We start from the raw sequence: 24,565 nt of genomic DNA, 5'->3' as shown, positions 1-24,565 counted from the left end.
TTCTTTGACAATTAGTGCATTGTGGTTGCCGGCCGCGGTGGTCTCGCGGTTCTAGGCGCTCAGTCCGGAACCGCGCGATTGCTACGGTCGCAGGTTCGAATCCTGCCTCGGGCATGGATGTGTGTGATGTCCTTAGGTTAGTTAGGTTTAAGTAGTTCTAAGTTCTAGGGGACTTATGACCTAAGATGTTCCCATAGTGCTCAGAGCCATTTGAACCATTTGAGCCATTGTGGTTGTCAGCAGTTGTTTGCTATATGTCCCTGTCGATCGCACCTAAAACATCGTACTCCTGCTGAAAATACATTTCGCATCTCCTTGTATCTGGTGGCAATGTCTATTTCTTCGAAAGCCGTCGCCACAGATACAGCTTCCGCAAAAATTTTAAGGAACTCTGCCCTGACACGACGGGACGTTTCAGGAGGTAACCCACGTCAAAATGTATCCAGAGCGATATCTTCTGCCTATTGTAAAATAACTTTATTTGCTTCATCACTAGTTGTCAAATGATAGGTGTTAATATTAACTTTTCTAATCCTATCTACAAAGCTTTCTAACGACTCGTTTTGCCTCTGAGTGATAGTGTTTAATTTTTCCCTATAAAAACTACAGATGTTCTGTCTTTGAAAACGTTTAAGTAATCCTTTCTTCAATTCCTCAAATGTTGGAGCATTTCTTAATTCTTCATGGTATAATACTTGTGCTCTAGCTTCTCCTATCAATCTTAGCTTTGTCATTTGTAAGAGATGTTCATCTGACCATGATCATCTTAACTTTGTCATTTGTAAGAGATGTTTATCTGACCATGATCCTAACTTTGCAGCTGCTACTAAATCATCAAAAAAGGCTGTTAATGTCCTCGCCAGATTTACCTGAAGAAAGGAGTTACCAAGGCTGCTGCTGAGGAATCTAGGATAAGAGGGATTGAACCGGTTTGCCTAACCTCACATAACTGTTTAAATAATGTATTATTATCATTTTTAAGCTGTGCTATCTGATTAACTAAGCTCTGAATAGCTTCCTCAGTAGAAACCGCTTGTGGTGCTGACTCTGACTTTGTACGATTTCGTGTCATCTTTTACAATCTATTAGTTACACAATGTTACTACATTGAATTAAAAAGATGTTTAGATATTTTCGACAAACTCTTAAAATTATGAGAGAAAATACACTTCTAAATAAAGAAAATATTACGACTGCTATGCAGACCTCTATCCTTTCACACATTAAACAATACTAACTATGGATCTTTAGTGACTGTCATTCACACCTCATATTGAGCCCAGGGTTTTTTCTCTGACACCAAATGTAACAGTTGTGTTACTAAATGTGACACTTCTGTCACTAAATGTAACTGGGTTTTCTCTTTTGATGCAAGTCAATTGTCAGGATGAGCATTCTAATGCATTCTGTCAGGGTGAAAATATTAAATAAATTAACTTTTGTCTCTTAACAACATGTGGGCAGGGTGGGTTCTTCCTTGGCTCGGGTATGAGGTCGAATGAAACATTATTTTTACATAAGATAACTTTTATTGAAGATTTGTACAACTGTATCTTACGGGATGTTCTGGTTCGGAGAGCGGCAGCTGTGTCGTTTGTGAAGTCTTCTGCTGCTGCTGCGGCGGCGGCGGCGGCGGCGGCGGCGGCGTCTGATTACGCGTAGCGGTGTGTATCTCGTGTCGCCGTCTCGCCCAGTTGACTGGAGACGCGCAGCGCGAGGTGGCCCCGTTAATTATTGCGAGCGAAGTCGTGCATCGGATGGTGATACCTTGGATGTGGCGTCCCAGTGTTTCTCTTCTCTAAGCGGCCACGTGTGTTGTGCGTCGACCAGCGGAGCGGCGCGGCGGGGCAAGGCCAGTGTCCCGGACTCGAACCACGGACTCCCGCTTGCCAGTCTTCATCCCAGCTCACAGGTGACTGCTGATGTGAGGCCGTCTCCTTCCCGTCCTCACGAGTCACCGGGGTATGTAAAAATCAGACTTCAAATACCTTCTAACTTCTGTCTTTTGGCGACGAGGCTGATGCTTGCTATTCCATTACAGCGGCGGACTTGGTGCGTCTGTGTACGATGTAGTCGCTTACTGCATAACGGTATTCAGCACCGAAACTGAACTGAAAACTACTCTTGTCGGGCCCACTGCGTCTCGTGTATTTATTTACTTCACTGGAGGTGAACGACTTCACGGTCATTGCCTCTTCTGTCACATTGAAAAGCTTCTCGAAGAATCTTCTTAACATCGATCATTGGTTCTTGGAATGTAGGCGAGGGCCTTTGATCACATGTGACCATTGAGAAACACGTGAGCTGGTCGGGCGATTCCCTGACGGCTGAATTGACAGCTTCCGGTTATGTGGGGAGGGCGCTGGCTTCTCCTGAACGTGCTGACTTCACGGTCATTGCCTCTGCTGCTCTGCTCACTGTTTGTCAGTATTAAACTAAACTAAGTTTTTCATGTATTTTCTAATTTCTACTTCACATTGATTTTACTAATTTATTTACCTATCTTAAGTACCACTCAACAGACTCCAGAACGGCAGGTGGTGTTCCATGGAGCAAGCTGCGCCAGCCCAGCAGTCAGTTCAGCGTCGTGGGTCGGCGCAGCTTGCTCCATGGAAATCCACCTGCCATTCTGGAGTCTGAATATATTCCTTAAGGATTGATACCGGTCACTCTGATTAAAGGAAATTTTCGATCAAGACTGTTTTTTAATTATGTATATTTAATTACAAAGTAATGTTGTTCGGACATGGAGGAGATACATAGACAGGAACAGTCGATGAGAGGCCTCGCTCAGGCCGCCCAAGGGCTACTACTGTAGTGGACGACCGCTATCTATGGATCATGGCTCGTAGGAACCCTGACAGCAACGCCACCTGTTGAATAATGCTTTTCGTGCTGCTGTAGGACGTTGAGTTACGACTCAAACTGTGCGCAATAGGCTGCATGAGGCGCAACTTCACTCCCGACGTCCATGGCGATGTCCATCTTTGCATCCATGACACCATGGAACGCTGTGCAGATGGGCCCAACAACATGCCGAATGGACAGCTTAGGAATGGCATCACGTTATCTTCACCGATGAGTGTCGCATATGCCTTCAACCAGACAATCGTCGGAGACATGTTTGGAGGCAACCCGGTCAGGCTAAACGCCTTGAACACACTGTCCAGCGAGTGTAGCAAGGTGGAGGTTCCCTGCTGTTTACGGGTGGCATTATGTGGGGTCGACAAACGCCGCTGGTGGTCATGGAAGGCGCCGTAACGCCTGAACGGTACGTGAATGCCGCCCTCCCCTCCGACCGATAGCGGCAGCATATTGGCGAAGCGTTCGTCTTCATGGACGACAATCCGCGCCCCCATCGTGCAAATCTTGTGAATGACTTCCTTCAGGATAACGACTAGAGAGGCCAGTATGTTCTCCAGAAATGAACCCTATCGAACATGCCTGGGTAGACTTAAAAGGGTTGTTTATGGATGACGTAACCCGCCAACCACTTTGAGGGTTCTACGCCGATTCGCCGTTGAGGAGTGGCATAATCTGGACCAACAGTACCTTGATGAACTTGTGGATAGTATGCCACGACTGAGACAGGCATGCATCGTTGCAAGAGGATGTGCTACTGGGTATTAGAGATACTGGTGTATACAGCAATGTGGACCACCGCCTCTTAAGGTCTAGCTGTATGGTGGCACAGCATGCACTTTGTGGTTTTCATGAGCAGTAAAGAGGGCGAAAATGATGTTTATGCTGATCTCTGTTCCAATTTTCTGTATGTGTTACGGAACTATCGGAAACAAAGTGATGCAAAATTTTTTTATGTGTGTATATCACTGTGCCCTTGTTTTTCAGACTCGCCTAATGCTTTCTGCTGGATTTCACACTGGAAAAGACCGTGGAATGTTAAAAAATTGCAAAGAGTTAGCATAAGCACGGATGTGAACGTTACGAGAGACCTCGCTGGTTGGATGGACGGAATTTTGCTTGAGATGTAAGCTGGCACCCACTAGCGGGTTGAGGGCCGTGTGGCGACACCGTCTGACGCCCGCACCACCAGATGAAAGCAGTGCCCCTGGCCGGCAAGAACTAAGTAGTGGTGGTACAAAGGAATATCCCATCATAGCACTAGACTGCACTCTGCTTCGAAAACGTCTGTGAAGTCAGAACGTTTTTCATTCTGTTAGACGGCGGACTTAAGAATTTGCTCACTCGATTTAGGATTATAAATTTTGTCGAGTAACTGGACCACTGTAAATCTTATAATCTGTTTCGTATGTAACGTCAAAGTGTACTGCTGCCTCGTGAGCGGATTCTTTTCGTTTTAAGAAACTTTAATTATACATCTTGTTTACAGAAATTCATTTCAAAGCGAGAGAGTAAAAGAATTTTGTTAACATAAATTGCATCTTCTTGGTCTGTTCATACTGCTATGGTGAATGCTGGCTCTGAATGTCAATAGTGTGGGTAGAACTATGTTGTGTTATCGTATGAACAACTGCTGTATAGAATTTGAACGCGTTATACATTTTTGAAGAGTTTGTTTCAGAATATCATTTATTTTTTCAGTTATTTATGTGCTGTTTAAGTCCCATTGTTGGTTGTATGCCTTCAGTATTTTACATTTTATCACTCTAAATCACATGCTTTAGTGCGATTTTTTTGAACAGCACCCATAAACTAACGGGTAGAGAAATGACGTTCACGTTCCGAAAAACTATAGCGTCGCTCTAGCAAGTATATTTTCACATATAAGTAAATTCCAGACTTTAAACTTGCACATAAAAAAATGCACTCGACAGGTGTAAAATAAAGTCGGCAACTCTGACATTCAGTGCTGGGATTTACATTTTTCTTTACCAAAACTCTCAAAATAATTGATTTGATCTAACACTGAGTCATTTATTCCAGAAACAGAAAGATACCCATCTCCGTTGTCCTATAGATCTTCCTCACACTAATCGTCTTGTTTAGTAGTAGAACCGTTATCACTCGCTACTAAAAAATTGTAGTCTTTTTTGTCTATTTCTTGATCTCTGTCACTGTCTATATAGATCGAAGAAACATGAAAGTAATGAAAACAGCAGAAACGAGAACAGCGCGAAACTTAATATCAGGGTTGATGGTCACAGAGTAGATGAATTTAAGGAATTCTATTACCTAGACAGCAAAATAGCCAATAACGGACGGAGTAGACTAGTACTGGCAAAAAGGGCATTCCTGGCGAAGAGAGGTCTACTAGTATCAAATATAGGCCTTGAACTGAGGAAGAATATTTTGAGAATGTACGCTTGGAGCACAGCATTTTATGGTAATGAAACATGGAGTGTGGGAAAACCGAAACAGAAGAGAATCGAAGCATTTCAGATGTGGTGCTACAGACGAATGTTGAAAATTAGGTGAACTGATAAAGTAAGAAGAGGAAAGGGATATATGGAAAACCCTTACATTGAGAAGCGACAGAATGATAGGACATCTGTTAAGACATCAAAGAATGACTTCCATAATACTAGAGGTAGCTGTAGAGGGCAAAAACTGTTGACGAGACAGACAGACATTGTAGCACATTGCATGGGGGCTTAATTAAATAAATATGAAAATAATTTTAATTTTTTGCTTTAGTAGCTGTCTGTCCGATTACGAAGTCTCGTAAACGGTTGGCCCTGACTAGTATTATTACGCAATCTGACTGCATAGAACAACAACAAAGAATGAAATGAAAATTTTCGTTAACACAATTAATTAATTAAGTCCCCAGCAACTATAAAACCTACGAGACCAAAGCACAAGTGTCACTGTTCTGTGTGTGGAAGTGTAACTCAACGTACGCATCTGGCACGGTTCTTCTTCAATAACACAAGAAATTTTAAATATAATTTATACTGAATTAATTAAAGAAAATAAAAATACCATAATTACTCAAGAGAACCAGAATTATACTCTAATCCAAGAACACAAGCCAGATGCTTTGTTGACTGAACCTGTAATGACGCATTATTTAAGACACTGAAATAATGAAAAAAAAAACACGGAATATTTTACCTTCATATATATTGACGAAAAGCACTCTGATCATTACAGTATTTCCATTCGAACCATCTGCTGTCTAGCCCATCAACAACTGCATAAAACATGGAACAACATCTCGACAAACACTGCCCACTAGCACATCTCAACACACACTGACTACTACGAGTCCTCGACAAGCACTCCCACTACGACATCTCAATAATCACTGCCTACTACGAGTTCTCAAGAATCACTGCACTCTACGAGTTCTCAAGAATCACTGCACTCCGCTACATCTCAATAATCACTGCCTACTACGAGTTCTAAACAAGCACTGCCTACCACGACATCTCAAGAATCACATCCTACTACGAGTTCTGAACAAGCACTGACTACTACGAGTTCTCGACAAACACTGCCAGTGGAGGCGGCGGAACAATACTCTCTAGCGCGATCTCTGGCGCTGTGGCTCAGTGTAGCCACCTTTCAACATTCAACAAATAATTGAGGATCTATGTTGCAAGTGCTACTCTGAGATGAAGAGGTTGGCACAGGAGAGGAATTCGTTGCGGACTGCGTCAAACCAGAGACTGATAACTCAAAAATATCTCTGACATCTTCTAACAATTTCATCAAACGTAGGATAGTTAAAACCGACAGATTCCTCGGAACAAATTTCTTGCTACACCAATGAAAACAGGTATGTAGTTCACGAGGTGCAGTGTAGGAAACCCCAACACAAAAACACGTGTCAACAACAAACAAAGAAGGCTATAACACAACCGACAGTAAAACATTGTAAGATTGTCGATGTAAGGAGGGTAGAGAACGGTATGGAAGCATTCTGCAACAACTGACCTTGGAGAGTGAGTTCGGAGTGACTACGCCTCGTGAGTCAAGGACTAACACTCTAAAGAGTAGATTACTCTCAGTCAGCTGCCTTCCCACTAAATCTATTGTTTCTTAGGGAAAACGCCTGAGAAGGCTTGGAAGTACAGAGACGACCGGAGTTAGTGCAATTTCCAGAAATTTTCAGATGACTATATCATCCATCTGAGCTGTCTGTTTACAGTGGGATGAAGAATTCATACTATCGTAATTAATGAAATACGAAGAAAGAACCACGTGCACTATCACAAACGCCTAAGCTTATTTTGAACAGGACTCAGCCACATAATGTGCTTATCTTAGCTTTCAAATTAAGCCCCACTCCCATATTTCCTTATATGACACCCAGTGATATTTCCTCTTTCCTTGGATGAAGAAATCATTGCGTGGCAGGCATTTCCTGATTGACGACGAGGTGATTTGCGAGATGAAAAGTTTCCTGAACAGCCAAAACGCATATTTCTATGACAAAAGTCTGCGCCAAGTCATATAAGGATGTAACGGTTCTAAGTGCAGATCTTTTTGTATGTGGTACCTTAATATGTACACACATCAATGTGTTGGATGTTTTTCGAACACATCTTCCCACAAAAACGTCACAAACTTTACGACTTAATGTTTTTTGCCTGACTAAATGGACAACGTCTGTCGGTGTAGACTAACCGTTTTGCTTCGACGCATCTACACTAGAACACCTGACCTTTCGATCAAGGGAAAATAAGCATTAATGGCTTGCTTTTGCCACATGTACTTGGAGGAAATACACAACCTTACCGACTTGTAATATCTATATTTATTAATCTGCAAATGATCTAAAGACTGATATAATGTTTCCAAAGTGAAATTTTAACTCTGGTCCATGCGCTGGTATGAAACTTCCCGGCACATTAAAATGTGTACTGGACCGCGATTCGAGCTCGGGACTTTGCCTTTCACGGGGAGGCGCTCTACCTTGTGACTACCTAAGCTCGACTCAGGTCTCCAACTCACAACTTTGCTTCCACCAGTAGCTCGTCTCCTACCTTCCGAACTTCACAGATGCTTTCCTCCGAAACTTGGAAGACTACTTCTGGAAGAAAGGATATTGCGGAGACATGGCTTAGCCACAGCCTGGAGAATGCTTCCAGAAATAAAATGGTCCCGAATTCGAGTCTCGATCCGGCAAACAGTCTTCCAGGAAATTTCACTGCTTTGATGCCTATCAGTACGCTGCCCTACATCAACAGAAATATCTGCAGTTACACCCATTACGCCTTTTTCAGTTGGAAACTGTGTTGCATTGAAGGGTAAAATATAGAGAAAGACTCAGAGGTCATCAAGTTTCAAGGTCGCAGTTTTGAATTTTTACATGTGATACGTTCAACTTTACTCCTCATACTCCTCTTTTAAGATACTATAGAGGCAAGAGTGATGATAGTGTATTTGAGTTTGTAACAACAACAACGCTGTACTATTGTACATATAATTTTTTTCTTCTGATTTTCGATAAATTAGTGTAATCGATATTCTGATTTCATTTCTTTTCTTTTCATGTCATTGTGTTAAGAAAACTGTAAGCAAATTTCGATGTGAATATTAATGTTTATGTCAAATGTCAAGCAATATTGTAATAGAATTGAAGTTTAACAAATGTTGAGACTGCTGTAAGATGTTTAAGTTGTAATTGTGCGTCTGGTCCATACGTAGGCAATGTATTGGGATATGTAGAATGCAAAACCTCTGGTGAATACCCTGTCTGTAGGGGAGCGGTAAAAGGTGGATGGCAGGCGAGCGCGGGAAAATGCACACGGGCGCTGCACGGCATAACGGGCTCAGCAGTAGTAGTCGGAGTTGGGCATTGGTCTGAGCCACACGTTCTGGATCGAGGAGGCTCTCCTGGAAGACGTAGTTTCATTGAGCCTCGGATGTGCCGTCCCGACGCCTATACAGCATGGCAAAATTCCAGAGGCACTAAATGGAAAAGAATTGCGACGCTAAGAAGAAGCAAAGTGCCGATACATCAAGAGCCATTGCTGTGATTGTATGTGTGCCCTGTGCCTCGCCATCTCGGTGCCTACCGACCGCCGCATCGATACGAACAGGTTGAAACTTTTAGTACTGTATTCGTGTGGACCAGTGTTACTTTTGTTCCATACTGTTCAATAACAACTTAAATTTTACCAGAACTGTCCTATCATTTAATTATCCTCACAACTAACTTAGACAGGGTCCTTTCCACATGTTGTGCAATCCGAGTGTCCCGAGATGAAGATTTAAAGTTTATGTTAATAATAATTACTTGCAGACCTAGCTATGTTAGAATGATGTTTGAAGAACTGTTTTGTTAATGAATCTATAGGTAAATAACAAAGGTCTGACAAAGTGGGAAGATAATTTTGAAATTGGTTTAGTAATGAAGTTTAATTATTTTGAAGCAGATATAATGGTAATTAAATGAGCAGGAAATAAGCTAAAAAGAGTAGTAACTCATATAGTGGAAATTTTGAGTGCTTAATGATTTCAATAAATTAATTGTTTTACTACAGTGATCGTAACAGTTTCAGGGTGTCCCCCCCCCCCCTCTTTCTTATTCATTTGAATTCTGAAGTGTTCTAAACTGATTAGACCAGCAAAGTTAAAGCCAATACAAAAACCAAAATTTATCAGTGTTTTACATTTATCAAAATTGACATTGTGTGTGTGTTTCGAAAGTGCTATTTCTAGGGTAACCTATGCCCGATTTTAATCAGATCAATAGACAGTATGAAGTTTCGTAGTAAACATTATAGTGTAATGTTGTGTATTTATGGTTTAGCCATATTGGTACAGAAAGTGAAATTATCAGTTCAGTTGATTTTCTGGTTCTAAAATTTACCATATTATGCAGTGTTACTACGTGTTGTTATGCTCGAACGTACATCAATTTGTACAGGGAAGAAACTCAGTTAATGTCTAATATGGCTGGCGACCGTATTATTAACAAATTGGTAACATCTTCTGTGTTGTTTCTTGTCCGTCCTGACGTGTAGTTGCATTTCGGACTTGCTTGACGTATCATTGTTGTTACTGAGTGGGTGTAAGTCTGATTTGCCTCCATTCAGGTACACGCTGTCAATGTCTATACAAAAATCCTTTCTCTTAAGGTGAAGCCCGTCAACTTACTATAGTACAGGCTTTAAGGAGTATCGTGTGCACTAGCGCAGCGTTACAAGTTCCATTGTCCCAGTATTTTTTCATTCCTTCTGGGAGCCACTTCCAACAGCGACAGAAACGCTGATACATCGTTTCGCAGTATTACGCGCCCCACAATCACACGGAATCGATGCCAGACGTGTACACTGAAGAGCAAAAGAAACAGGTACACTAGCCTAATTCCGTGTAGGGCCCCCACGAGCAGGCAGAAATGTCTCATCACGACGTGGCATGGACTCGACTAATGTCTGAAGTAGTGCTGGGCTGTCCATAAATCCGTAAGAATACGAGGGGGTGGAGAATTCTTCTGAACAGCACATTGCAAGGCATCACAGATATGCTCCATAACTGTCATGTCTGGGGAATTTGGTGGCCTGCAGAAGTGTTTAAACTCAGAAGAGTGTTCCTGGAGCTGCTCTGTAGCAATTCTGGACATGTGTCGCATTCTCCTGCTAGAATTTCCCACCCCGCCGAAATCAATTGTGGGTATCCACAATGGATATGAGTGGAAGCAGGTGATCAGACAGGATGCCCGCGTATGTGTCACGTGTCATAATCGTATCTAGACTTATCAGGAGTCCCATACAACTGCACGCGCCCCACACAATTATACAGAGGGGTCCAAAAAAATGTATCCACTGTTTACAAGTCCATAACTTGCAAACTAATTGACGGAGTTGTCTCATTTTTGGTGAAAGTGTAACTTAAATTCGAACTTAAAGATATCACTGTAGGTGTTCGAAATCGTCACCATTAACATCCACACACAAACGAAGCCGCCGAACTGCAGCACGAACTACTGACTGCAACGTGTTCAGTTGGATATTTGCGCATGAATGTACGATGGATTCCGAAGTTCATCCAACATGCGTGGCTTTTGTCGATAAACGACGTCCTTTAGTGTTACCCACAGTTAAAAGTCCAGAGGAATTAGGTCTGGGGAACGTGGTGGATACTCCACAGCACCTCTACGGCCTACCCATCTTCCTGGTAGATTTTCGTCGAGATACGCCCTAACAGGATTTTGGTAGTGGGCTGGGACACCATCTTGTTGAAAGTAAACTCTCCCGTCTCCGTACAAGTCTCGGATGGCAGGTAAAATGGATGTCTGAAGCTCCTGAACGTACACCTCACGGTTAACTGTGCCGTCAAAGAAGAATGGCCCATTCAAGCCCCGGTAAGACAACCCACATCACACATTTACTCCTGGCAAATTCACGGCTTTGTCTACATGGACGTTCGGATTTTCGGCGGCCCGGTAGATGCAATTGTGGCGATTTACTGTACCATTGAGTTTGAACTGTGCCTCATCAGACCACACAATCATCTCTGCAAACTCTTCATCTTTGCGCACCGTGTTAGCAAACCACTCACAGTGCTCCATTCTACGATATGGGTCGTTCTCGTTCATTGCGTGTAGGAATCGTGGGATGTAGCACTTCCACTTTTCTGTCTTCAAAATTCGCCGAACACTTGAGCGACTCACTCTAGTTTCACTGGCACACTGTCTCACAGTCTTCTGTGGTGAGCGAGTGAATTGTTGTAACACACGGGAGTTAGCTGGACTACACTATGTGGCGACTGTCATCTGACAAAACAAAACAAAGCAATACAACGCTTGTGTGGCAATTGCCGGAACTACAAACTATTACAGTACCAAAGATGAGACAACTCCGTCATTTAGTTTGCCACTTATGCACTTTTAAACAATGGATAGATTTTTTTGGACCCCTCTGTATAGCCTAAACAAGCTTGAACACTCTCCTCCTGGCATGCAGGGTCCATGGATTCATGATGTAATGCCCATACCCGTACACGTCCCTCCGCTCGATAAAATTTGAAACGAAACTCGTCCCGACAGGCAACATGTTTCCAGTCATCAACACTCCACCGTCGGTGTGACAGTGAGGGACGGGAAAAACCCACCGTGGTTCAAGAACAAAGTTAGGAAACTCCTGCGAAAGCAAAGAGAGCTTCACTGCAAATTTAAACGCAGCCAAAATATCTCAGACAAACAGAAGCTAAACGATGTCAAAGATAGGGTAAGAAGGCCTATGCGTGAAGTGTTCAGTGAATTCGAAAGTAAAATTCTATGTACCGACTTGACAGAAAATCCTAGGAAGTTCTGGTCTTACGTTAAATCAGTAAGTGGATCGAAACAGCATATCCAGACACTCTGGGATGATAATGGCATTGAAACAGAGGATGATACGCGTAAAGCTGGAATACTAAACACCTTTTTCCAAAGATGTTTCACAGAGGAAGACCGCACTGCAGTTCCTTCTCTAAATCCTCGCACGAACGAAAAAATGGCTGACGTCGAAATAAGGGTCCAAGAAATAGAAAAGCCACTGAAATCACTCAACAGAGGAAAGTCCACTGGACCTGACGGGATACCAATTCGATTCTACAAAGAGTACGCGGAAGAACTTGCCCCCCTTCTAACAGCCGTGTACCGCAAGTCTCTAGAGGAACGGAAGGTTCCAAAAGATTGGAAAAGAGCACAGGTAGTTCCGCTTTTCAAGAAGGGTCGTCGAGCAGATGCGCAAAACTATACGCCTATATCTCTGACACCGATCTGTTGTAGAATTTTATAACAAGTTTTTTGCTCGCGTATTATCTCATTTCTGGAAACCCAGAATCTACTCTGTAGGAATCAACATGGATTCCGGAAACCGCGATCGTGTGAGACCCAACTCGCTTTATTTGTTCATGAGACCCAGAAAATATTAGATACAGGCTCCCAGTAGATGCCATTTTCCTTGACTTCAGGAAGGCGATCGATACAGTTCCGCACTGTCGCCTGATAAACAAAGTAAGAACCTATCGAATATCAGACTTGCTGTGTGGCTGGATTGAAGAGTTTTTAGCAAACAGAACACAGCATGTTGTTCTCAATGGAGAGACGTCTACAGACTTTAAAGTAACCTCTGGCGTGCCACAGGGGAGTGTTATGGGACCATTGCTTTTCACAATATATATAAATGACCTAGTAGATAGTGTCGGAAGTTCCATGCGGCTTTTCGCGGATGATGCTGTAGTATACAGAGACGTTGCAGCATTAGAAAATTGTAGCGAAATGCAGGAATATCTACAGCGGATAGGCACTTGGTGCAGGGAGTGGCAACTCACCCCTAACATAGACAAATGTAATGTATTGCGAATACATAGAAAGAAGTATCCTTTATTGTATGATTATATGACAGCGGAACAAACACTGGTAGCAGTTACTTCTGTAAAATATCTGGGAGTATGCGTGCGGAACGATTTGAATTGGAATAATCATATAAAATTAACTGAAACTTTCTGGCAGATTAAAACTGTGTGCCCGACCGAGACTCGAACCTGGCAGAAGTAAAGCTGTGAGTACCGGGCGTGAGTCGTGCTTCGGTAGCTCAGTTGGTAGAGCACTTGCCCGCGAAAGGCAAAGGTCCCGAGTTCGAGTCTCTGTCGGGCACACAGTTTTAATCTGCCAGGAAGTTTCATATCAGCGCACACTCCGCTTCAGAGTGAAAATCTCATTCTAAAATTAATTGTTGGTAAGGCGGGTGCCAGGTTGAGATTCATTGGGAGAGTCCTTAGAAAATGTAGTCCATCTACAAAGGAGGTGGCTTACAAAACACTCGTTCGACCTATACTTGAGTATTGCTCATCAGTGTGGGGTCCGTACCAGATCGGGTTGACAGAGGAGATAGAGAAGATCCAAAGAAGAGCGGAGCGTTTCGTTACAGGGTTATTTGGTAAGCGTGATAGCGTTACGGAGATGTTTAGCAAACTCAAGTGGCAGACTCTGCAAGACAGGGGCTCTGCATCGCGGTGTAGCTTGCTGTCCAGGTTCAAAATGGTTCAAATGGCTCTGAGCACTATGGGACTCAACTGCTGAGGTCATTAGTCCCCTAGAACGTAGAACTACTTAAACCTAACTAACCTAAGGACATCACAAACATCCATGCCTGAGGCAGGATTCGAACCTGCGACCGTAGCGGTCTCGCGGTTCCAGACTGCAGCGCCTTTAACCGCACGGCCACTTCGGCCGCTGTCCAGGTTTCGAGAGGGTGCGTTTCTGGATGAGGTATCGAAAATATTGCTTCCCCCTACTTATACCTCCCGAGGAGATCACGAATGTAAAATTAGAGAGATTCGAGCGAGCACGGAGGCTTTCCGGCAGTCGTTCTTCCAGCGAACCATATGCGACTGGAATAGGAAAGCGAGGTAAAGACAGTGGCACGTAAAGTGCCCTCCGCCAAACACCGTTGGGTGGCTTGCGGAGTATAAATGTAGATGTAGATGTAGGTGTTGACAGGCCCAGTCAAGGCATAAAGATTTCTGTCGTGCAGTCATCTAGGGTACACGAGTGGGCCTTTGGCTCCCCAAGTTCATATTGATGATGTTTCTTTGAATGAAACTTCCTGTCAGATTAAAACGGTGTGCCGGACCAAGACTCGAACTCGGGACCTTCGCCTTTCGCGGGAAAATGCTCTACCAACTCCGCTGTAGAGTGAAAATTTCATTCTTTCTTTGAATGTTTCGCACGCTGAAACTTGTTGCGTAAGGGTTACACTTCTGTCGCGTTGAACGATTCTCTTCAGTCGTCGTCGATCCCGTTCTTACAAGATCTTTTTCCGCCCGCAGCGATGTCGGAGATCGGATGTTTTCCGGGATTCCTGATATTCAAGGTACACTCGTGAAGTGGTCGTACGGGAAACTCCCCACTCCGTCGCAACCTCGGAGATGCTGTGCCCCATCGCTCGTGTCCCGACGATAGCACCACGTTCAAACTCACTTAAATCTTGATAACCTGCCATTGTGGCAGCAGTAACTGATCTAACAACTGCGCCAGACACTTGTTGTCTTGTGTAGCCGTTGCCGACCGCAGCGCCGTATTCTACCTGTTTAGATATCTCTGTACGACGACTGTGCCGCTAAAGCGGAGTTATTGAACGCAGTTTTCCGAAATTCCTTCACCAGGGAAGATGAATGGAATATTCCAGAATTTGAAACACGAACAGCTGCTAGCATGAGTTTCTTAGAAGTAGATACCTTGATACGGGCAAGTCTTCAGGTCCAGATTGTATACCGATTAGGTTCCTTTCAGATTACGCTGATACAATAGCTCCCTACTTAGCACTCATATACAACCGCTCGTTCACCGATAGATCTGTACGTACAGATTGGAAAATTGCGCAGGTCGCACCAGTGTTTAAGAAGGGTAGTAGGAGTAATCCATCGCACTACAGACCTATATCATTGACGTCAGTTTGCAGTAGGGTTTTGGAGCATATACTGTATTCAAACATTATGAATCACCTCGAAGGGAACGATCTATTGATGCGTAATCAGCATGGTTTCAGAAAATATCGTTCTTGTGCAACGCAGCTAGCTCTTTATTCGCACAAAGTAATGGCCGCTATCGACAGAGGATCTCAAGTTGATTCCGTATTTCTAGATTTCCGGAAAGCTTGTGACACCGTTCCTCACAAGCGACTTCTAATCAAGCTGCGGGCCTATGGGGTATCGTCTCAGTTGAGCGACTGGATTCGTGATTTCCTGTCAGGAAGGTCGCAGTTCGTAGTAATGGACGGCAAATCATCGAGTAAAACTCAAGTGATATCAGGTGTTCCCCAAGGAAGTGTCCTGGGACCTCTGCTGTTCCTGATCTATATAAATGACCTGGGTGACAATCTGAGCAGTTCTCTTAGATTGTTCGCAGATGATGCTGTAATTTACCATCTAGTAAGGTCATCCGAAGACCAGTATCAGTTGTAAAGCGGTTTAGAAAAGATTGCTGTATGGTGTGGCAGGTGACAGTTGACGCTAAATAACGAAAAGTGTGAGGTGATCCACATGAGTTCCAAAAGAAATCCGTTGGAATTCGATTACTCGATAAATAGTACAATTCTCAAGGCTGTCAATTGAACTAAGTACCTGGGTGTTAAAATTACGAACAACTTCAGTTGGAAAGACCACATAGATAATATTGTGGGGAAGGCGAGCCAAAGGTTTCGTTTCATTGGCAGGACACTTAGAAGATGCAACAAGTCCACTAAAGAGACAGCTTACACTGCACTCGTTCGTCCTCTGTTAGAATATTGCTGAGCGGTGTGGGATCGTTACCAGGTGGGATTGACGGAGGACATCGAAAGGGTGCAAAAAAGGGCAGCTCGTTTTGTATTATCACGTAGTAGGGGAGAGAGTGTGGCAGATATGATACGCGAATTGGGATGGAAGTCATTACAGCAAAGACGTTTCTCGTCGCGGTGAGATCTACACTCTTGGAAATTGAAATAAGAACACCGTGAATTCATTGTCCCAGGAAGGGGAAACTTTATTGACACATTCCTGGGGTCAGATACATCACATGATCACACTGACAGAACCACAGGCACATAGACACAGGCAACAGAGCATGCACAATGTCGGCACTAGTACAGTGTATATCCACCTTTCGCAGCAATGCAGGCTGCTATTCTCCCATGGAGACGATCGTAGAGATGCTGGATGTAGTCCTGTGGAACGGCTTGCCATGCCATTTCCACCTGGCGCCTCAGTTGGACCAGCGTTCGTGCTGGACGTGCAGACCGCGTGAGACGACGCTTCATCCAGTCCCAAACATGCTCAATGGTGGACAGATCCGGAGATCTTGCTGGCCAGGGTAGTTGACTTACACCTTCTAGAGCACGTTGGGTGGCACGGGATACATGAGGACGTGCATTGTCCTGTTGGAACAGCAAGTTCCCTTGCCGGTCTAGGAATGGTAGGACGATGGGTTCGATGACGGTTTGGATGTACCGTGCACTATTCAGTGTCCCCTCGACGATCACCAGTGGTGTACGGCCAGTGTAGGAGATCGCTCCCCACACCATGATGCTGGGTGTTGGCCCTGTGTGCCTCGGTCGTATGCAGTCCTGATTGTGGCGCTCACCTGCACGGCGCCAAACACGCATACGACCATCATTGGCACCAAGGCAGAAGCGACTCTCATCGCTGAAGACGACACGTCTCCATTCGTCCCTCCATTCACGCCTGTCGCGACACAACTGGAGGCGGGCTGCACGATGTTGGGGCGTGAGCGGAAGACGGCCTAACGGTGTGCGGGACCGTAGCCCAGCTTCATGGAGACGGTTGCGAATGGTCCTCGCCGATACCCCAGGAGCAACAGTGTCCCTAATTTGCTGGGAAGTGGCGGTGCGGTCCCCTACGGCACTGCGTAGGATCCTACGGTCTTGGCGTGCATCCGTGCGTCGCTGCGGTCCGCTCCCAGGTCGACGGGCACGTGCACCTTCCGCCGACCACTGGCGACAACATCGATGTACTGTGGAGACCTCACGCCCCACGTGTTGAGCAATTCGGCGGTACGTCCACCCGGCCTCCCGCATGCCCACTATACGCCCTCGCTCAAAGTCCGTCAACTGCACATACGGTTCACGTCCACGCTGTCGCGGCATGCTACCAGTGTTAAAGACTGCGATGGAGCTCCGTATGCCACGGCAAACTGGCTGACACTGACGGCGGCGGTGCACAAATGCTGCGCAGCTAGCGCCATTCGACGGCCAACACCGCGGTTCCTGGTGTGTCCGCTGTGCCGTGCGTGTGATCATTGCTTGTACAGCCCTCTCGCAGTGTCCGGAGCAAGTATGGTGGGTCTGACACACCGGTGTCAATGTGTTCTTTTTTCCATTTCCAGGAGTGTATTTACGAAATTTGAGTCACCAACTTTCTCTTCCGAATGCGAAAATATTTTGTTGACCCCAACTTACATAGGTAGGAATGATCATCAAAATAAAATAAGAGAAATCAGAGCTCGAACAGAAAGGTTTAGGTGTTCGTTTTTCCCGCGCGCTGTTCGGGAGTGGAATGGTAGAGAGATAGTATGATTGTGGTTCGATGAACCCTCTGCCAAGCACTTAAATGTGAATTGCAGAGTAGTCATGTAGATGTAGATGTATTTGACAGTACCAGTTAATTTGGCTCAAATGTTTCAAATGGCCCTAAGCAGTATGGGACTTAACATCTGAGGTCATCAGTCCCCTAGACTTAGTACTGCTTAAACCTAACGAACCTATGGACATCACACACATCCATGGCCGAGGCAGGATTCGAACCTACGACCGTAGCAGCAGCACGGTTCTGGACTGAAGCGCCTAGAACCGGTCGGCCACAGCGGCCGGCTTTCTTTGGCACTTCAGTGTACAAGCACCAGCGGGCTACTGACTAGTGAGTGGGCGAGCGGGAGACGCACCTTGAGAGGTGACGCTGCCCACGACGGAGACGAAGCAGCTGCCCAGCGAGCGGTCGCCGCCGGCCTGCGGACACAGCCGGCGAGCCAGCATCAGCAGCAGCAGAGTGGCCGCCGCGGCCAGCCACGCCCCGCTGGAGCACGCACCCACGTACGCCTGCCACGTCTCCTGGGTCTCCGCCGCCTTCACGTACAGCTCGTACCTACCACAAGAGACGCAAACAGTGAACCAAGCGCCGCGTCCGTGTCACTTTGTCCTTGCAACAGCATGAGTGATTTGGAACTACACTACTGGCCATTAAAATTGCTACACCACCAAGATGACGTGCTACAGACGCGAAATTTAACCGACAGGAAGAAGACGCTGTGATATGCAAATGATTAGCTTTTCAGAACATTCACACAAGGTTGGCGCCGGTGGCGACACCTATAGCGTGCTGACATGAGGAAAGTTTCCAACCGATTTCTCATACACAAACTGCAGTTGACCGGTGATGCCTGGTGAAAAGTTGTTGTGATGCCTCGTGTAAGGAGGAAAAATGCGTACCATCACGTTTCCGACTTCGATAAAGGTCGGATTGTAGACTATCGCGATTGCGGTTTATCGTATCACGACATTGCTGCTCGCGTTGGTCGAGATCCGATGACTGTTAGCAGAATACGGAATCCGTGGGTTCAGGAGGGTAATACGGAACGCCGTGCTGGATCCCAACGGCCTCGTATCACTATCAGTCGAGATGACAGGCATCTTATCCTCATGGCTGTAACGGATCGTGCAACCACGTCTCGATCCTTGACTCAACAGATGGGGACGTTTGCAAGACAACATCCATCTGCACGAACGGTTCGACAACGTTTGCAACAGAATGGACTATCAGCTCGGAGACCATGGCTGCGGTTACCCTTGACGCTGCATCACAGCCTGCGATGGAGCACTCAGCGACGAACATGGGTGCATGAATGGCAAAACGTCATTTTTTCGGATGAATCCAGGTTCTGTTTACAGCATCATGATGGTCGCATCCGTGTTTGGCGACATTGCGGTGAACATACATTGCAAGCGTGTATTCGTCATCGCCATACTGGCGTATCACCCGGCGTGATGGTATGGGGTGCCATTGGTTACACGTCTCGTTCTCTCGTTCGCATTGACGGCACTTTGAACAGTGGACGTTACATTTCAGATGTGTTACAACCCGTGGCCCTACCCTTCATTCTATCCCTGTGAAATCCTACATTTCAGCAGGATAATGCACGACCGCATGTAGCATGTCCTGTACGGACCTTTCTGGATACAGAAAATGTTCGACTGCTGCCCTGGCCAGCACATTCTCCAGATCTCTCACCAATTGAAAACGCCTGGTCAATTGTGGCCGAGCAACTGACTCCTCACAATACGCCAGTCACTATTCTTGATGAACTGTGGTATCGTGTTGAAGCTGTGTGCGCAGCTGTACCTGTACACGCCATCCTAGCTCTGTTTGACTCAATGCCCAGGCGTATCAAGGCCGTTATTACGTTGTTCTGGGTACTGATTTCTCAGGATCTATGCACCCAAACTGCGTGAAATTGCAATTACATGTCAGTTCTAGTATTATATATTTGTCCACTGAATACCCGTTTATCATCTGCATTTCTTCTTGGTGTAGCAATTTTAATGGCCAGTGGTGTAGATACCCTCATTACAGCGAATCAACTTATCTCATTTAATGAAGCCAAGTCCTCCCGTCCAGACTATATACAAATTATGGTCCTTTCCGAGTACACTCAGGAGATAACTCCATATGTAGGTACGCAACCATGCACGAGATGATACCTCCATATCTAAAGATAGAAATTTACATAGGTCACACAATTACATAAGCGAGGAAATAGAAGTAATCCGCTGAATTGTACACCTATATAACTGACGTCAATTTGCAGTAGGACTTTGGGACATACACTGCTCTTAAATATTGTGAAATACCTCGAAGAAAATGATCTACTGACACATAGCCAGTATCGGTTCAGAAAGCACAACTGGTTCCTTATTCACGTGAGCTAATGAATGCTATGAACAAGGAATGTCATGCCGATTCCATATTTCTAGATTTCCAAAAGGCTTCTGAGACCGTTACACAGTAAATCACACAAATCTGAAATATGTAAATTCAACTAGATACCTAGTGATGACAATCACGTATAAACTCGGGTCGATCGCATACAGTGTGGGAAAAGCAAACAAAAGACGGCGATTCACTGCCAGAAAGGAAATGTGACAAGTCTACTAAAGAGACTGTTTACACTATTGGTGGAGTATTGCTGTGGAGCGTGGGATCTGCATCAGAGAGGACTGGAGGTGGACATCAAAAAAGTTCAAAGAAGGGCAGCTCGTTTGGTATTACCGTCAAATAGGGGAGAGTGCCAATGATATGATATATGAACTGGCACAGCAATACTTAGCTAGACATATAAAACACGTAGCAAGAGCTAACGGTTATCACGAAAACTCCGTGAATACATTAATGTGCAAGAAATATGCTTGAATGTAAATCAGAATGCCGTGTGAAATGCTAAGAGAGTCGCAATTCCATACCTTGGTAATCTACCTAGGAATGTGGCTAATATTTTTAACTCTTTTGAAGTAGATGCCGTATTTAAGACCAACAATAAGGAACAAGTTATTACATTAAGTCGACAAATACAAGAGGACTGGTGTCTACAAAAGGCACTATAACAAGTGCGATGTGAGCTACGTTGGTCAAACTAGTAGGTCCTGCAAGTTAAGGTGTGAAGCACAGAGTGATGCTTTTCGGCTTAACAGTTTCGATAAGTTAGCCATAGCCGTGCACCCCATGTTGGGAATCGTTGAAGAACTCGCAATTTCGCATATACAAGTAGAAAATAAGAAAATGGATCTACTAGGACAAGTAGAGATTACCACACACGGCGTGAGAAATCATAACACATTAAATGAATAACTTACAGGTGACGCAAACTGTTAGCTTCATGTTTGTGGCGGAATTTGAATTTCCAGACTACCCAGTAGGGTTATACATCATCTTTGTTTTTTTCAGTACGACTTTCATTTCGTGTTTATAGTCACGAAGAGCTCACTCGTGTTTTTGTGTTTGTCTGCGGGATGTGCCTTTCAGGAGGATAGAGGGGCTGTGCAAGCATGGGGCTGTTATTGTGATGTTGACAAAACCTATGAACAAAATACGCTATTGCATTTTAATCTATTTTATCAGTTGACGGCCATGTGGACGTACATCTTGAAAAACAAGACCCGATTCTATGGGAAATAGGCACGTTATTTTATTATTTTTAATGCTCTTGTCTACGTTTTATATTAGTAGCTTTTAGATATTTCTCGTACAATAATTCTTAAAATAAAGACTTGACCTTCAAAACGCGCATACAGTAGTCCTGCTCTGTTCACAGATCAAGCCAATAATACTGAAACCTGCGATTTTGTCGAACAATGACATGGTTGGAGACCGTGGCTGTGCTGTACACCGTCAATAATGTAATAGTGAAATGCATTAAGCCCATCCAAATTAAATTTCTTCTCATCACTGAAGATCACTTAACCCCATTGTGAAGTACATGCCATACGTCTTTCAGCAAATTCCTAACTAGAATGTTATGGTTGGGTTTTAGAGCACGTTCCTGCACTCGTTTCTTGACTGCAAGATGTTTGTCACTGAAACCCATTCAGCCCATCTAAATTAAATTTCTTCTCGTCACTGAAGATCACATAACCCCGTTTTGAAGTACAGGACATACGTGTTTCAGCAAATTCCTATCTAGAATGTTATGTTTGGGTTTTAGAGCACGTTCCTGCACTCGTTTCTTGACTGCAAGATGTTTGTCATCTGACTGAATTTGTCTTACATGTCTGACAGTCACTGGCAACTGTAAATCAGCAGCAAGCTGTGGCCATTGCTTTGTGTAGAATTAACTGTTTCGATGCCTCAGATAATTTTCTACTTTGCCTTTGTTTTGTGTTCTGTGCATACAGCGGTTCTAGGCGCTCAGTCAGGAACCGCGCGACTGCTACGGTCGCAGGTTCGAATCCTGCCTCGGGCATGGATGTGTGTGATGTCCTTAGGTTAGTTAGGTTTAAGTAGTTCTAAGTTCTAGGGGACTTATGACCACAGGTGTTGAGTCCCATAGTGCTCAGAGCCATTTGAAACTTTTTTTTTCTGTGCATACCGTGCGTCCAGTCTAACGAAATTACCAATCGCTGTACTTGACCGGTCAAACTTCTTCCAGATTTGACGATAAGGAAGCACCATATTCTTGAACGCAACGATCTTTGCTTTTTCATCACATGATAACGGTTTAATACGTGCCAGTGTCACAATCGCGGTCTACGTACACAACAGGCATTGTCACTAATTGTGTCTGTTTTCTGTCTACGCCGGCCGCGGTGGCCGAGCGTTTCTAGGCGCTTCAGTCCGGAACCGCGTGACTGCTACGGTCGCAGGTTCGAATCCTGCCTCGGGCATGGATATGTGTGATGTCCTTCGGTTAGTTAGGTTTAAATAGTTCTAAGTTCTACGGGACCGATGACCTCAGATGTTAAGCCCCTCGGTGCTCAGAGCCATTTGAACCATTTCTGCCTACAGTAAATGCACGTACGCACTGATTAGCACCGAAAGAATCAACTGCATTTATACTGAGATCCATCCTCTACCATCTGAATCGTTGATGTCTAGTTACATACTCTACTAGTGACATCATATGCGATACAACTGACTGCATTTGTCGGTTACCGGATTTCATACTATTGCATACGCAATGTGCCCAAGTATTCGAGCCGACTATGTTAATTTCCCAGGCCTTAATATTGAGTGGAAGAGAGAATATTGATCGCAAATCTGTACCTGAATCAGAAAGTTCGAGTACGAATAGGTAATGGGATCCGTGAAGATAGCAAGATTGGGAGAGATGTTAGACCGGGCTGTTGTCTCTCGCCAATTCTGTTTGAAATCTATCTGGAGGAAGAAAGCAACCTGGGTGGAACAAGAGGCGTAAGGATAGGTCAGCGGAAAATTGAATGTGTAAGATTTGCAGATGGCATGCCGATCCTCGCAGAAAATCAAGATACACTGACGCAAATGCTAAATGACATGAATGGGGCCTGTGCAGCATATGGTATGAAAATTAATAAAAAGAAAACCAAAAGCATGGTCATAGGCCTAAAGAAAAGAAAAGTGAAAGTTAAGTTGGGGTCAGAAATCATAGGACAGGTAAGAGCAGTCAAATATTTGGGAAGATGGATTAAAGAAGTCTCGGATTGCCAACAGGATATCAAAGTAAGAAGGGCTTTGGCGAAAGAGCCATTTCAAAAGCAGAAAGACTAACTAGTTGTTTAAACAAGGAATTAAGGAAGCGACTGATTGAGTTCTTACTATGGAGCGTGGCCCTGTATGGAGAAGAAATGTGGACTTTGAGAAAGCAGGATGAGAAGAGAATTGAAGCTTGTGAAATGTGGATATGGCGTAGAGTGGAGAAGATCAGCTGGACTGATTAAGTCAGGAATGAAGAACTACTGAGGAGAGTTGAAAGATTCTGCTGACGGTGAAGAACTGGAAACTAAACTGGATAGGCCACAACCTAAGAAGGTTTCGTTACAGGAAAAAGAGGGAAGGGCAGAAGAAGGTTCCAGATGCTGGACGATATCAGCAGGCCACAAGAAGGGTACCGAAGAATGAAGAGTTACACAGAAGACAGAGAAGCATGGAGGGCTATACAGGCAAAACCTGCCGCAAGGCAGACCACCTAATGATGATGATGAATTGATTTCCACTAGTATACTGTAGTGTTTTTTTACACTGTTAATAGGTAGTTGGAAACATTTTAACACTGTAGAATGTTTATCACGTTGCTTATGCTCATTTTCAATGGTTCAGTTCATGCAGAGCGAACATAAACGTTTCATTGCCTGACGTCCCACATTTGTTTCTTTAAAGTAAGAGTGTTTGTGTGTATGGAGGGGCTTCAATAGATTAATTAATCTTAGTGTCGGATAAGCTGACATATTTTTTGGCATACAGCATGGAGCGTATATAAAAAGTTTACAGAGGAACGAAACAGAAATATAGCAGTACGTCTAGTTCCGTAGAAAGTACTGAGATCGAAAAATAAAATTCTCTGACAGTGGTAGTCAATTGTTCCAGCGAATTTTAGAGAAATATTCTTATCGAAATAAGCCTAGAATCACAACGTATAGTTTCAAGTTGTTGACGTTCGGTGGCAGGAGGTTGGTTGGGTTGTTTG

The 24,565-nt window shown here is 44.4% G+C and overlaps 1 protein-coding gene across 1 annotated transcript in view; it reads right to left on the bottom strand.

Moving 5' to 3' along the window:
* The window catches only part of LOC126234836 (uncharacterized), a 190,086-nt gene that overhangs the window by 69,039 nt on the left and 96,482 nt on the right, over window positions 1-24,565 (bottom strand). The window contains exon 5 of the mRNA XM_049943577.1: window positions 18,302-18,501. Coding sequence (XP_049799534.1) covers window positions 18,302-18,501 — 200 coding nt within the window. The remainder of the gene's footprint in view (window positions 1-18,301; window positions 18,502-24,565) is intronic.

The sequence above is a fragment of the Schistocerca nitens genome, chromosome 2 (genome assembly GCF_023898315.1).
Source record: "Schistocerca nitens isolate TAMUIC-IGC-003100 chromosome 2, iqSchNite1.1, whole genome shotgun sequence".
NCBI lineage: Eukaryota > Metazoa > Arthropoda > Insecta > Orthoptera > Acrididae > Schistocerca > Schistocerca nitens.
The sequence above is the reverse complement of the archived record's forward strand: the minus strand, read 5'-3'. Positions and strand labels throughout refer to the sequence as shown.